We start from the raw sequence: 15,812 nt of genomic DNA, 5'->3' as shown, positions 1-15,812 counted from the left end.
AGTACATCTGCTCCATGAATTTATTCAGATATATATCTCTTCACTTTTCTGACCAAGTTTTTCTACTGCTCTTTACTTCTATTAGCACTGCAGAAGCAAGCCATTTAAGACAGACTCTAAGACAGACTGAGCTACATTCTTCTGTGGTTTGTATATTAACAACAGATTTGGCAATTAAATCTCACCTGGAGAATCTTAACCCATTCTAAATCTGTACATTTCTAAACAGGACTAATTTACCTTTTATCATAGTTAAACGATGGCTGTATTATATGAAGCTTAGCAACACTTCCCTAATTTCTTTTAAAGAGAATATAAAATGCCTTTTTAGAAGTATCTTTTAAATGCATCACAGCATTTTTATGCTTAAACAGGGATACAATTAAATGTTATGATTCACTGGACTTAACTACATATTTAGCAAGTCTCATCCTACTCTTATCCCACTCCAAGGTTTGCAGGCTCAAGTTAGATTTATCAGCTCTTCACTGTTGGCAGAATTCCCTCCTAGCTAATGAGCCTTTCCTCTGGAATACCAGGGCGCGTTCTCATTTCTTCTAGCTTTTTGCTGGGTAATTATAGGCAGCTGTCTCCCTTTCTACGAGCCCTATTCTCAGGAGTTCTGCAATAGGCTTTTCTTTATAAAATAGAAGATTATACAAAGTTTATGGCACACAGAACAAAATGATTTGATTTTGAAACTGAACAGGTTTATAATCTTACTTCCATTCCTCTGGAGGGTGGGCTAATTCAAACCTCTCCCTCACATTGGATACACCCATGTCCAGATGTAGCCAGTGGACCTCCTCAGATTGCAGGTGACTGAGCCGTAATCCATAACAGGCCACATTCTTTACTTTGTGACTGTCCACTATCTTCTGAATTATGCCCTAAAACACATAAAAATGCACATTTGTTATACATCTTTTTGTTCATGCCTGTAAAGGGTAATCATATCATACTTTATACATAAGGCTAATCAATGAATCCGACATAGCTACATTTATTAGGAATGCAAGAAAAGAAGTTACTCATTTTTAAACCATAATTCCAGTTCTGGATTTTTAGTTATATGATTTACATGAATCTGTACCAGTCATGTATCTTACCAAAACTGAGCCACCATATGCTCTACACAGGGAAAATGCTGGGGAGGAAAAAGGGCAGATTTTCAGATTAAAAAAAAAAAGAACATGTACTTGTTAAATATTTCTAACTCCCCTGGTTTGTCCTTTGATAAATTATAGTTTAGACTATCTCCAGGCAAGGAATAGTCAGAGTCCAAGAAAAGTCCACAGGTATGTGCCGTAGAGTCCCACAAGAGTGGGAGCAGGACTACAGGGGCTACGTAAGTAACAGTTTGTGCAATGTAGGGCAGTTCTGCAAAGTTCATTATTTTATATCCCAAAGGGTTTAAATGGTTGAAAAACAACTTTTGAAACTGTGCAATACTATAAAAACCTGACCCTTATGGGCGTCTCTAGTCCAGCAGGATCTTTGGTTGATGAGCCATCACTAGTATAGTGTGTATGCTGAGGTGCAAGAGGGGTGAAGATGATGTGGGGCCTACAAACAGGAAAGGCAAGACAAATTAAATAATACGCTCATGTCCCACTTAGCTTTGCTATTGACGTACTGACCAAAAGGGTGCTAAAGCTGGTGAAGTTTGTTTTTTCACATTTAACAGAAGCCTGCTTTTTATGTACTGCTGTTTGTATACTTTACCAAATACTGCAGAGTACAGTTGCCCATATCCAGGATTACAAAGAGCAGCGCTACTTCCAAGAGTACTTAGATGTACAAAGGCAAATATTTAACCCCCTCCTTACACTAAGGGCAATTTTTGCTTAAGTAAAGCCTGACATTTTGGCAAGCATACTTTTTTCTGAAGGTCATACAAAGTGCAAAACATGCAGAGCTCATTTCAGAAATCTGCCCATGAAGGACAGCGCCTCATCAATAATGAAAATAGACGTTAATGTTCTGAAAAGGTAGTTGTACTCAAACCAAAATAGGACAAAGATGAGTTTGGGAAATGGAGTAAAGGTAAAATTGTATATTTTCTACACCAACAAACCATTAAAAATATTGACAGATAAGCCACAGTCAGAAACTGCTACAGTAGATAATCAAGTGTGTGTCCAGAAAAGAAATGAGGAGATTCAAGAGCTTCCCGAACTATCAGCCTGGTATTTTCTAATGGGGCCCAGGAAATCAAGTGCCTAATTCTCGCCAGTGGGAGCTGGGTGCCTAAATCCCTTTGAAATCCCAGCCTCAATTTAAAAACACAAAATATTTCTCCACCTTACTCCAGAAGAGTGCAATAGCTCTTCTGTTCACGTAACTAATCGCATCAAAATCAAGTAAATAGCAAGACCGTATTCTTTTGAATTAAAAAAATGGTCAATACACACACAAGTTGAGTACATAGATACCACAGTTGGCATACATGGTACTGCACTACACCGACATGCAACAGGTTAGCTGTGTTAAATAATATGTCCCAGCCTGAGAGCTTAAACGCTATATACATATTATGATTTTTTGCTTTTGTATTATCCTATAAAGTGAGAACAAATTTTATCTAGAATATTAAACAGAAAAGTAAACAAGCAGAGGTAGGCCATTCAGTGAGAAATTTAGAAAACATTTAGAGAACGAAGATGAAAGGTAAATACAACTTAATAGATGGATAAAGTAAAATGGATTCACCTCTCTTAAGTTTAGTATACCAATGAGAAGTACTTTTTACAATCTAATCAATTAACTTAAATACATTTATCAAAAATTAAATATGCTGAAGAATGAATTAAGACAACCTTTAATTTCATTATTATTTTACAAACTTGTACATTTACGCAGAGCGCAAGAACTGGTGCATACTGCAAATCAAAATAAATATTGCATTTTGCTATCAGGCTTCCTTAGACTATTCCAATACTACAGCTTGACCCCAAAATGGAAAAATAAGAAAATAATGTAATTGAAACGTTCAAGCTTTTAATATAGAGAGTTCATTCATTTTACACAAAAAACATTAAAGAAGCTTAATTTCAACTACTTGGGGTCAGATCCTCACCTTGAATAAATCAGGATAGCTCCATTGAGCAACAATTTACACTAAGTGAGGATCTGTCCGTGTGTGTGAAACAGCTACATACATATAATCTAGTAAATTCCCTCAGACTACAGCAGGGTTTTGTTTTAGCCTGCTAGTGTTACAAAGCAGCAAAAGATTAAATCTCCAAGAGCTTTACTGGCAGGGCAGCCATAATTTGGGCCAGTGTACTCAACTCTGACCCTTGTTAAATAATGCAGGGAAAGTCTCGGAGTTCTGGAAAGCCTCCCCAGACTGTCTAGGGACACTTCCAACACCAGACAAAGCAATTGCCATAACTTGTGCATGGATGACAGCTTCTCTGTCTTTCATGCTAACAAGAGACTTCACAAGTTGGGAAACCTTGCCACAAGCATGCCTGATGCTCTTTATAATAGTGACTAGAATGTTTAATCAGAGGTTTTCAGACTAACAGTTTAACTGCTTAACAACTGTACAGTAGGAACTAAAACACCCTGAAGTAAGCCATGACTAAATGCTTGACGCTCTAACCACAGTGATACTTAAAAATTTCACAAGCTTAAGTATGACTAATCTTTTCTAGCTCATGGAATAGTACAGTGTGTTCTAGGACCAGGATTGTAGGGAAGGAACACCTGAGTTCCAATCCTGACTATCAATGACCATTGTGTGGCCTTGAGTACATTCCAACTTATCAGTTTCCCAGTTAAGGAATACATTTATCTCCCACACAGGTACATTATAAGAGTTAATGTTAATGTAGCACTTTACACACTCAAAGTGCTAGAAGACTGCTAAAGTTTCATGCAGGAAGTTTAAGTTATGAATTGAACTGTACTGGACTCCAAAGCTTCAAGTAAGTCGGATTTAAAATTTCCATAGAAAAAACACAACTATGGAATACCCACATTCATGCTTACTGCAGTAGGATTTAGCCACACAACATCTATTCTTAAAATCCAAAGCCAAAAGGGACAATTATGATCATCTAGTTCAGGGGTTCTCAAACTTCGTTGCACCGCGACTCCTTTCTAACAACAAAAATTACTACGCGACCCCAGGATGGGGGACCGAAGCATGAGCCCCGCCACTCCAGGTGACGGGGGCCAAAGCTGAAGCCCAAGGGCTTCATCCCCAGTTGAGGGACCTGTAACCTGAACCCTGTCATCCAGGGCTGAAGCCCTCAAGCTTCGCCTTCAGCCCTGGGCAGTGGGGGTTGGCCTCTTAACTTTGGCCCCGGGGCCAGCAAGTCTATCATGAGCCCTGGAGACCCCCTTAAAATGGGGTTGTGACCCACTTTGCGGTCCTGATCCACAGTTTGAGAACCGCTAATCTAGTTTAGCCTCCCGTACAAGATATAGAACTTCCCCAAATTAATTCCTATAGCATATCTTTTAGAAAAACATCCAATCTTGATTAAAAAATTGTCAGTGATGGAGAACCACCATAACCCTTGGTAAACTGTTCCAATGGTTAAGTACTCTCAGTCAAAAATTTATGCCATATTTGCAGTCTGAATTTGTGTAGCTTCAAAGTCCAAACATTAGATTGTGTTATATTTTTCTCGGCTAGATTGAAGAGCCTATTAATAAATATTTGTTCCCCATGTAAGTGCTTATCAACTGTAATCAAGTCATCCCTTAAACTTCTCTTTGTTAAGCTAAATAGCTTGAGCTCTTTGAGTCTAACACTAATCATTTTTGTGGCTCTTCTCTGAACCATCTCCAATTTATCAACATCCTTCTTGAATTGTGGATACTAGAACTGGACACAGTATTCCTGCAGTGGTCGGACCAGTGCTAAATACACAGGTAAAATAACCTCACTACTCCTACTTGAGATTTCCCTGTTTATGGATCCAAGGATCACATTAGCCATTTTGGTTGCAGCGTCACACTGGGAGCTCAGGTTCAGCTGGTTATCCAACACAACTCCAAATCATTTTTTTAGAGTCCCCGCTTCCTAAGAGAGAGTCCCCCACTGTGTAAGTATGGCCTACATTCTTTGTTCATAGACATTTAACTACACTAAAACATGTATTGTTTGCTTGCATGCAGTTTACCAAGCAATCCAGATCACTCAGGCTTACAGACCTCTCCCCTTCATTATTTATCACTCCCCCAATTTTGGGGTCATCTGCAAACTTTATCAGTAATGATTTTATATTATCTTCCAGGTCACTGATAAAAAATAAAAAATAGCTTCGGCCAAGAACTGATCCCTGCAGGATCGTGCTCGATGATTCCATATTTACAATTACATTTTGAGATCTCTCAGTTAGCCATCTTTCAATCCACTTAATGTGTGCCATGTTAATTTTATATCTTCCAGGTTTTTTAATCAAAATGACATGCGGAACCAAGAGAATGCTTATAGTAGTCTATTACATCAACACTGTTACCTTTATCAACCAAACTTGTCATCTCATTAAAAAAGATTAAGTTAGTTTGCCAGGATCTTTTTTCCATAAACCCATGTTGATTAGTATTAATTATACTACCCTCCTTTAATGCTTTATTAATTGAATCCCGTAACAGCCACTCCATAATCTTGCCTGGAAATTATGTCAGACTGACAGACTATAAATACCTGGGTCATCCTTTCCACCCTTTTAAAATATTTGCACAACATTAACTTTCTTCTAGTCTTCTGGAACTTCCCCCCAGTGTTCCAGAACTTACTGAAACTTACTGACATTTTACTGAAAAATAATTATATTGTTTTAATCAATATATTTTGCCTTTTGCCTGTCATCCAAGGATCTCAGAGTGCTTTCCGTCAATGTAAGAAATGTAACAATATGCAATTTATACACCAAAGATATTTTTTTTCAGTAGTAGTAGCAGTAATTAGCCTCATTATTGTGGTACAAAAGGGGACCATTCATAGTTGCTTCTGGACACAGGACTATGGATTTATGTCCATAGTGCTATCTCTATAGATCTTTATCAGATAAGTGTATATTTCACTTGGAAGGAGCAGAGTTATGTCCTGTCACCTGGCTCAGGTACCCATCCATAGTGTGGGCATGTATTAAATACAAAACAAGAAAAATGAGATACTTATGGAACAGCAGAGGGTACCTACTTTCTAGCTCATTTACCAATAATGCTCAAGAATGAATCTCACATTTCTTAATATGTAGTTAGTCTGACAAATTCTTCTGTCATTTGGGCTGTTCTTATCACTCAAACACAGCTCCACAGTAGACATGTCACTAGTAATGTGCAGAAGCAATTTCCAGACAGATCTGTCCTGTGCAGGAGATGGACTGGTTCTCTCTATTGCCCAATAAAGCCACCTCAGGGTTGATTTTAAGTTTGGTCTGCATTTTGGCACTACCAAATGATGAAAGGCCCAAGTCCATGATATCTGAGCCATTCTCATCAGATGTGCAGGAAGTCTCCTCTGTGTCCAAGCCCTCTTCTAAGTATATTTTTTCCCAGATTCTTTCACAACATGACAGGAAGACCACCAGTTTCTATGTATTATTGTATAGCGTATTAATCTTGCCCTACTGTCCCTGATAGTTAGCTCTCAATGCACTGAAGCCACCTTCCTTTCCTCCTCTGTAAACTGTGCTACCAGATCACATTCTCAGGTCTCTTGTTAACTGTTGCATTCACCCAAAACCACAAGCCATGGCATAGGAATATCCAAAGAATGGTCCAAGGACCAAATTCAGAGGGAGACCTTGGGGCGCTGGGGAAGGAGTAGATATTGTTAAGAAAGCCAGCCAAGACAGGAATGGAAGAACACAGACTTTGTGGGAAAGAACCAAGCAATGGAAGTGGAGAGAGACTGGGAACCGCCATGGAAGGACAGAGTTTGGAGAATAGAAAGATCAGAGAGAGAAAGAGAAAAACACAAGGAAGAAAGAAAAAGCAATAGAAAGATTAAAATGAATTGTAGGAGGAGAAAAACAAGGCAAGGCACAGCTTAGAAAACTGCCTTAATTATTTATGTCCCCACATTTTACTATATTTCTTGGTCAAGGACTGGGGAGTTGAAAGGAAGGAGGAGGATCCACTTTAACTTGGACCATGGTAGCATGTGGAGGGAGGAAAAGATATTTTCAGGATGATTGTGGCTGAGCGCCAGGGACATAGCAACTCCTAAATTTTCTAATTTGAGCATTGCCTTTCCCTGTAACTACAGGATGAGGACAATGCAAATCAACAATCAGTTTTATTGCAAGAAAGATACCAGAATATATGGCTACACATATTTAATGGACAAAAACATTTATGTACACACATATGCAAATTATTTCAGGCTCCTGGCAAATTGCCACCATAGCCCTCTGTGTTGCAAGGTTTAGATACCTCTTCTGTAGCCTGTATGTTTGTTTCTATGGGTTTGTTCTATAAATCTTTCTAGCTCAGCAACACAAAGAACAGCTTATTTAGGAAGTGCACACATGACAGAGGCACAGAGCTAAAGGAACCCCAAATCAATTTTGTAAACAATCTGAGCTGTTGCTGTGATTGCTTAAAAAAACTGAAAACTTAGGGCCAGATCCTCAGCCAGTGTAATTCAAGTTAGTTCCATTCACTTCTGGCCCTTTTATTATAATCATCATTAATCATCATCATTATTCATTATTTGTATTGTGGTAGTCTCTAGAGGCCCCCATCAGGGATCACGCCTCTTTATGCCAGTCATGGTAAACATACATAACAAAAAGATGGTCCCTGCCTCAAAGTATTTACAGAAAGATATTCAATAAAATAGGTTACTTCTTCCTCCCATCTGGCCTACATGGAAGACTTCCAATGACTCTAAAGTGTGGGGTCTTTTCCTCAACAGATCTTTTTTTCTGTGTATTCAGTCTTATCTGTTGACTTGAGTAAAACATTATTTGATTCCTTCACCTTTTATCCCTGCACAGGCAACACATCTAATGGAAAGGGATCTGGATTCCTGACTTGCAGGTAGAGGCGCTCGACGCCCTTGAGGAACCTGGCAGTCATGTCCTGGGCAAAAAACAATCTACCCTTGAGCAGCGGATGAAAGGCCGAGATAGCAGCCAAGTGGACTTTGATAGATGAAAGGAACAGGCCTTGGAGCTTTAGAAGCAGAAGGCAGCCCAGGATTAACCACAGCGAGGCCCGCTTGTGCTGAATGCCTTTATCCGAGGTCCAACAAGCAAACTGCTTCCATTTGGCCAGGGAGGTTGCTCTGGTGGAGGGCTTTCTGCTGCCCAACAGGACCTATTGTACACTGGCCAAGCACGCCCGCTCCTCCGCATTTAACCATGCGGTAGCCAAACCATCAGGTGCAGTGCCTCCAGGTTTGGAAGCAGAAGACTGTCGTGGTTTTGGGACAGGAGGTCTCGCCTGAGCAGTAGCTGTAACAGAGCAGCCACTGAGAGGTCCAGAAGTGTGCCGAACCAGTGCTGGTGCAGCCAAGCTGTGGCTACGAGGATCACGTTCACTCGGTACTGCTTGATCTTCATGAAGATCCTGTGAATTAACAGCACTAGGGGGAAGGTGCACAACAGATTCCCCCGACGACGGGAGTAGAAAATCATCTGATAGTGAGCCTCTATCAATCCCCCAAATCGAGCAGAAAACGGGGCATTTCCTGTTCTGCCTGGATGCGAACAGGTCCACCTGGGGAGTCCCCAACCTCTGGAAGATGATGCTGACCACTTCCGGATGGAGGGACCACTCGTCATGAGACGAGAAGGTCCCGCTGAAGCGATCTGCCAAAGCGTTCCTGGCCCGGGGAGATGTGCAGCTACGAGATGGATGCCATGCTGTACACAGAAGTCCCAGAGCCTGAGAGCTTTTTGGCAAAGGGCAGACGATCTGGCTCTGCCTTGCTTGTAGATATAGATCATGGCCACTGTATTGTCCATCAGGATCTGGACCACCCTGCTTTTTATGTGAATTAGGAAGGCTTGGCAGGTCAGGTGAATCACTCTGAGCTCCCTTACGTTGATGTGTAGGGAGCAATCGTGACTCGACCAATGGCCTTGCGTGCTGAGATCATCCAAGTGGGCTCTCCACCCCAGGTCCAAGGCATCGGAGACGAGGGTCTCCAATGCAGGATTCTGCCATTAGGTGAGTGATGACTGTACGTGGTCCGGGACACTGACAACCCAGTCATGCTGTGTCTGTTGGGGACATAGACTGATGCCAGCCACGCCTGCAGGGTCCTGAGACAGAGCCATGTGTGTCAGACCATGTGGCCCAACAATCGCAGGCACATGTGAGTGATGGTGAGACGGTGGGCTTGCATGCATGAGATGAGGTCCTCCATGGCTTGGAACCAAGCCTCGGGGAGGAAGGCTCAGGCCTGAGTCAAATCGAGGACTGGTCCAGTGAATTCTATGCATTGCACTGGATTTAAGGTCGACTTTTTCTCATTTATTAACAGCCCCAGATTGCGACAGATGGAAAAAATCACACCAAGATGCTGCTGCACCTGATCCCACGTCCGACACTTTATTTGCCAGTCGTCGAGGTACAGGTAAATTTCAACACCCCGGCACCTCAGGTAAGTGGCCACTGGTGCTATGCACTTTGTGAACACTGTCGGAGCTGACGAGAGACCGAATAGCAATGCCGTGAATTGGAAATGGCACTGGCCCAGCGTAAAATGAAGAAAGCGCCTGTGTCCTGGGAAAATGGAAATACACGTCCTTCAAACAGAGGACGGGGTACCAATCTCCCAGATCCAGGGAGGGGATGATGGAGGCCAGGGAGACCATGTGAAACTTCAACTTTTTGAAAGACTTGTTGAGATGATGCAAGTCCAAAATGGTTCTGAGGCTCTTTTTTGCTTTCGGGATCAGGAAGTAGCAGAAGTAGAACCCCTTTCCTTTCATGTCTCGAGGGAGCTCCTCCACCGCCCCCAGATGCAGGAGGCTCTCAACCTCTTGGATGAGGAGCAGCTCATGAGAAGGGTCCCTGAAAAGAGATGGGAAGGGGGGGTGAGAGGGAGGGTGGGCCATGAACTGCAGGGTGTAACCTCAGGATATTATTTTGAGCACCCAACGGTCCGAGGTCAGCCGAGACCAGGGTGACCAGAAGGGGCGGAGGCAGTCGAGGAAAGAGTGGGAGTGTGGATCTAGGGAGGAGAGTGGGGCATCGTTCTCAAGTGCATCCTCAAAATGACTGCTTCTGGCCTCCTTCGTTTCTGGAAGGGCCAGGCTGAGCAGACAAACGGGAAGACGACAGGTGTTGCTGCTCAGACCCCCTGTCACTATCCTTTCTCCTGTAGGTGCCCAGCCAGGGAGTTCCCCAGGACCTAGACTGCGGTGGCGGAGGGCGAAACGGCTTCCTGGCCTGCTGGGGAGTATGGAGGCCCAAAGAGTGGAGGGTGGCACGGGAGTCTTTAAGGCCATGGAGTCTCAAGTCCGTGAGCTCAGAGAAGAACCCCGTTTCCTCAAATGGGAGGTCCTGTACAGTGGCCTGCATTTCCTGGGATAACCAAGAGGACTACAACCAGGAGCTGCACCTCACGGCCACCACAGAGGCGACCAACCTGGCTGCTGAGTCAGTAGTGTCCCAGACCATCTGAAGGCCCCCCCTTGCCACCACTGTGCCTTCGTCGACTAAAGTGGCAAATTCCTGGGCTTGGTCCTGCAGGAGGGCCTCCTTGAATTTGTTAAGGGAAGCCCACAGGTTAACATTGTACCTGCCTAACAGGGCCTGGTGATTAGACACTCAAAATTGCAGGCTTGCCGTCAAATAAATCTTTCTGCCAAATAAGTCCAGTCACGGCGTCTCTGTTTTTAACATGCCACTGACTTGGCCCTGCCCGTCCCTTTCATTAACAGCGGACACAACCAGTGATGCTGCTGGAGGGTGTGTATACAGATATTCGAACTGTTTTGCAGGGACATAATACTTCTTTTCTGCCTTCTTAGAAGTAGGCAGAATCGAAGAGGGGTCTGCCACAGCGATTTGCCAATCTGAAGGACCCTGGGGTGGATGGGCAGTGCGACCCGTTATATGGAGGAGGATATAATGTTAAAGAGGTTGTTGGACTCCTCCGCAACATCCTCAATTTTCAAGTTCTAGTTGGTAGTCACACTCTTAAGGAGGGCCTGTGGCTCCTTGAAGTTGTTGGGGGACAGAGGGCTGCCCATTTGGGAGGGACCCACCACCTGAAGCTCTGAAGCTGACGATGACGAGTGCATCGCCGGGGGAGGAGCGGGCTCCCCTTCCTTCTCTGGGGATGGCTCCTTAGTTGCTAGAGTCCGATGCGCTGCCCCCACATCAGATTCGGTACTGTGTTCTGACTCCAGTGCCGGAGGCGGTTTGTCCGAAGCAGCCAGGGAGGACTGGTGGGAATACAGGCCTGGCATTATGGGCACGCCCCACGGGTTCCTGTGCAGACATTGAGCAGGCCACTCTTGCTGCTGTCATGTCGTCGCTGCAGGTGCCATGCTGGGTTGGCGGAGAACTACCCCTCCTTTGCCAGGGGCTGAACTCCCAGTCCAAGTAAAACAAGTGCCCTTCCAGCGACCAGGGCGGAGCTGTCAAGGTCAGAGTCTGCCAACTGACCCTGGTCGGCGACCTGAGAGGCAAGGATTGGTGCCTGCCCGACAAGCAGTACCGGGAGGATGGAGACTGTTGCCGTGACTGGGAGCGATCCCACGCCGGTGAGGACCAACATCTGGGAGACTGTCTAGGCGAGGGTGACTTGCGCCATGGCAATCTTTGATGGGAAGCTCCACCTAGAATGGAATTGATATGCGCAAGCACTTGAAGAAGAAACTCTCTTTTGGGTCTAGAGCAATTATCTTTAAGAACACTTGCTCAAGAACACTCCTGGGGAAATAACCTCTCAAGTATATGACTTTATTGAGTCCGACAGTTCTCAATCTCCCTGGGATACCACCTCAGGATCCAAGGGATGGACTTCTCTACCATTTGGGCAGTGCCTTTCCCCTCTGGTTTCCAAATATTTCATTAGTTTTAATTCAGAGAGATGAAGAAAGGGAGGAGAAATCAGTATAGGACTCGCTCTCTTCTAATTTGAGCATGTTCCCCTCTTCTGACTAAAGGGGAGGGTCTAGTAACATCACCATCCTGTTCCATCATACATCCCATATAAGGAGTGGACCCCACGAAGAAACATAGCAGACTGACCTTCCAAGTCAAGTATATGGCAGGGGCTGTGATATTACCAAGGCTCCCTTTGAGACCAACTGCACTGGGTCTGTGCTGGTCTGAGGTGGAATACCAGTCTCGCCACTCATAGCCCAAAAAACACATCTTAATGACCTAGAGGGCTACTGCTGCAATCCTGAGTCAAGTGTAGGGAGTGGGCCTGAGAGAGTCTTACCAGTCCAGCATACTCTATAGTGCCTGATTCTGCAGCTGGTATTCCCACAGCTGTCTGTTGAGACACAATCACTCCTGTCAAGAAATGGAGAAATTCAGCTGCTGCCTTTGACTCTGTGGCAATAGCATTTGCAAGTGAGAGTCTTGTTGACAGTCTGGGCACATAAGAACATAAGAATGGCCCTACGGGTCAGACCAAAGGTCCATCTAGCCCAGTATCCTATCTTCCGACAGTGGCCAGTGCCAGGTGCCCCAGAGGGAATGAACAGAACAGGTAATCAACAAGTGATCCATCCCCTGTCACTCATTCCCAGCTTCTGGCAAACAGAGGCTAGGGACACCATTCCTTCCCACACTGGCTAATAGCCATTGATGGACCTATCCTCCATGAATTTATCTATTTCTTTTTTGAACCCTGTTATGGCCTTGGCCACCACAACATCCTCTGGCAAGGAGCTCCACAGGTTGACTGTGCGTTGTGTGAAGAAATACTTCCTTTTGTTTGTTTTAAACCTGCTGCCTATTAATTTCATTTGGTGACTCCCTAGCTCTTGTGTTGTGAGAAGTAGTAAACAACAGTTCCTTATCTACTTTCTCTACACCAGTCATGATTTTATAGACCTCAATCATATGCCCACCGTAGTCATCTCTTTTCCAAGCTGAAAAGTCCCAGTCTTATTAATCTCTTCTCATATGGAAGCCGTTCCATACTCCTAGTCATTTTTATTGCCCTTTTCTGAAACTTTCCCAATTCCAATCTATCTTTTTTGAGATGGGGAGACCACATCTGCAGGCAGTATTGAAGATGTGGGCGTACCATGGATTTATATAGAGGCAACATGATATTTTCTGTCCTATTATCTATCCCTTTCTTAATTATTCCCAGCATTCTGTTCACTTTTTTGACTGCCGCTGCACATTGAGTGGATGTTTTCAGAGAACTATCCACAATGACTCCAAGATCTCCTTCTTGAGTGGTAACAGCTAATTTAGACCCCATCATTTTATATGTATTGTTGAGATTATACTTTCCAATGTGCATTACTTTGCATTTATCAACATTAAATTTCATCTGTCATTTTGTTGCCCAGTCACCCAGTTTTGAGAGATCCTTTTGTAGCTCTTCACAGTCTGCCTGGGTCCTAACTATCTTTAGTAATTTTGTATCATCTGTAAATTTTGCCACCTCACTTTTTACCCAGCGTGGTTTCTCCCTGCTGCTACAGGGCTTCCCTGCATATACTATGCTTCTTCTTGGGTTTCCTCCTCTTCACCCCAGTCCGCTAAAACAAAGGACCAGGAAAAGGCTTTTGTACAAAATCCTTAATGCTTACAGCAAACCGCAGGCCAATAATCTCAAAGTCCCCAAAACACCACTGGCAACCAAATGATTCAGGAAATGTCTCTGTTAAAATTAACTAATAAATCAGAAAAATTAAAACTATTTCGGTTCCAGGAGCATGCGCCTACAGGGTGGAATTCTGGAGCCTCCTGAATAACATTTCTCAACTGCCTTCAAACATACCCAGCAGGACAGATAGCACATTCATGAGTATTGCGGAACAACCTTCTTAACTGGCCCTGGAGATGCCCACTGTATTTTAGTACGCACTAGAAAGCCACAGGGAGAGAACAGGGAAGGAGTAATGAAAGAGATTGAATTGTAGAAGTGTGAATGAAACTCCAAGCACCAGCCTTAAAAATTTCAGCAACAGACACATTCCCGAGACAACCCTGTAAAGCAGCTACCCCTCTGTTGCTGAAGGAGCCCTTATTATGCTAGATGCTGAAGACAAAGTCTCTGAAGAGCTAACAGTCTAACAAGACAATTGAATTAACGAGTATGGAGTGAAAGGAATAGGAAATGGATACCATTTTTATACACATATATACATTGGCTTTTGATTATTATAATAAATTGATAAAGTAAGTGCCAATTATTTCCATTTGCTTGTTAGGTTGTCTTGTGGCAGGTCTTCAGCCTAGTCATTCTGGGCTAGGGCACTCAGCTTTGACCCACTCTGGCTGTCTTTGAACAGAAATAGCCTGGCATTTAATTTTTCTCTAAAGGGCAAACATAACTGGAAGTCGTTTGTGTCATGGTTTGGTTCTGTCCAAATAAATACTAATGGCTCATTTCACACCCGGCCTGTGCAACACAGCCAGTCCCATTAAGTAATCAGGCCTAGGAAAGATAATGGGGAATTAAATAGATAGATTCACTGAAATCAAAAGGATATCTAGTAAAAACTATTAAACACACCACTGGTTTTAGGAGAAAGAACATTTTATCCTTGTGAAAAATAGTGCAGGGGTGTATGGGAATCAGCTCTGAGAGCCTGAATCTCTATCTGATGTGATGGCTAGTAGAAAAGCCATCTTCAAAATCAGATTATGATAAGGACGTACCTTAACCGGTTCGAAGAGATTGTTCCTGAGCGGGTAAAGACTGAATTAAAATCTAACAAGTTTACAAATCAGTGCAACAATTCCTTATGAAAAAGTATTAGATGGTTGAGAGAAAACCCAAGTTCCCGCCAGGAATACAGGAGGCTGCAGCAGTGTCAAAAAAACAGGAGTACTTGTGGCACCTTAGAAACTAACAAATTTATTTGAGCATAAGCTTTTGTGGGTTACAGCCCACTTCATCGGATGCATGCAGTAGAAAATACAGAAGGATGATTTTATATACAGAGAGAACTTGAAACAATGGGTGTTACCATACACACTGTAACACTTTTAAGGTGAGCTATTAACAGCAGGAGAGGAAAAAAACCAAAAACCTTTTGTAGTGATAATCAAGATGGGCCATTTCCAGCAGTAGACAAGAACATGTAAGGAACAGTAGGGGGGAAAAATAAATATAGGGAAATAGTTTTACTTTGTGTAATGACACATGCACTCCCAGTCTTTATTCAAGCCTAATTTAATGGTGTCCAGTTTGAAAATTAATTCCAATTCAGCAGTCTCTCGTTGGAGTCTGTTTTTGAAGTTTTTTTGTTGTAATGTTGTGACTTTTAGGTCTGTAATCGAGTGACCAGAGAGACTGAATGTTCTCTGACTGGTTTTTGAATGTTATAATTCTTGACGTCTGATTTGTGTCCAGTGTCAAATGCATCCTTACCATGGATAAAGGCAAACCTGATTTGGTTAAAAATAAAGGTAGTCCAAAATGATTAGGGAATCGGACGTACCAGGAAGTGGGAAAGGAAATGCCATCACTTTGACATTAGTGCATGCCACAAACATCTACCACTTTAACTGCAGAAACACCTCTAATAGAAGGATTTGGGGTTTCCAGGAGAGCACACAAACTTCCTTTGAAAATTGGAAAGTTCCCTGCTAAGATCCCATAAATAGACTGACAGGTTAAAAGACTTGAAAACTTTTTTAAAAAAACATTGCACAACCATCTAAAAAAGCCTTGAAGC

General features: G+C 43.1%; 1 protein-coding gene across 3 annotated transcripts in view; it reads right to left on the bottom strand.

The window, feature by feature from the left end:
* The window catches only part of PTK2 (protein tyrosine kinase 2), a 385,991-nt gene that overhangs the window by 235,614 nt on the left and 134,565 nt on the right, over window positions 1-15,812 (bottom strand). For all 3 annotated transcript variants that reach the window (XM_077809747.1, XM_077809744.1, XM_077809746.1), the window contains one exon: window positions 724-890. In XM_077809747.1, coding sequence (XP_077665873.1) covers window positions 724-890 — 167 coding nt within the window. The remainder of the gene's footprint in view (window positions 1-723; window positions 891-15,812) is intronic.

This window comes from Eretmochelys imbricata, chromosome 2 (assembly GCF_965152235.1).
Source record: "Eretmochelys imbricata isolate rEreImb1 chromosome 2, rEreImb1.hap1, whole genome shotgun sequence".
NCBI lineage: Eukaryota > Metazoa > Chordata > Testudines > Cheloniidae > Eretmochelys > Eretmochelys imbricata.
The sequence above is the reverse complement of the archived record's forward strand: the minus strand, read 5'-3'. Positions and strand labels throughout refer to the sequence as shown.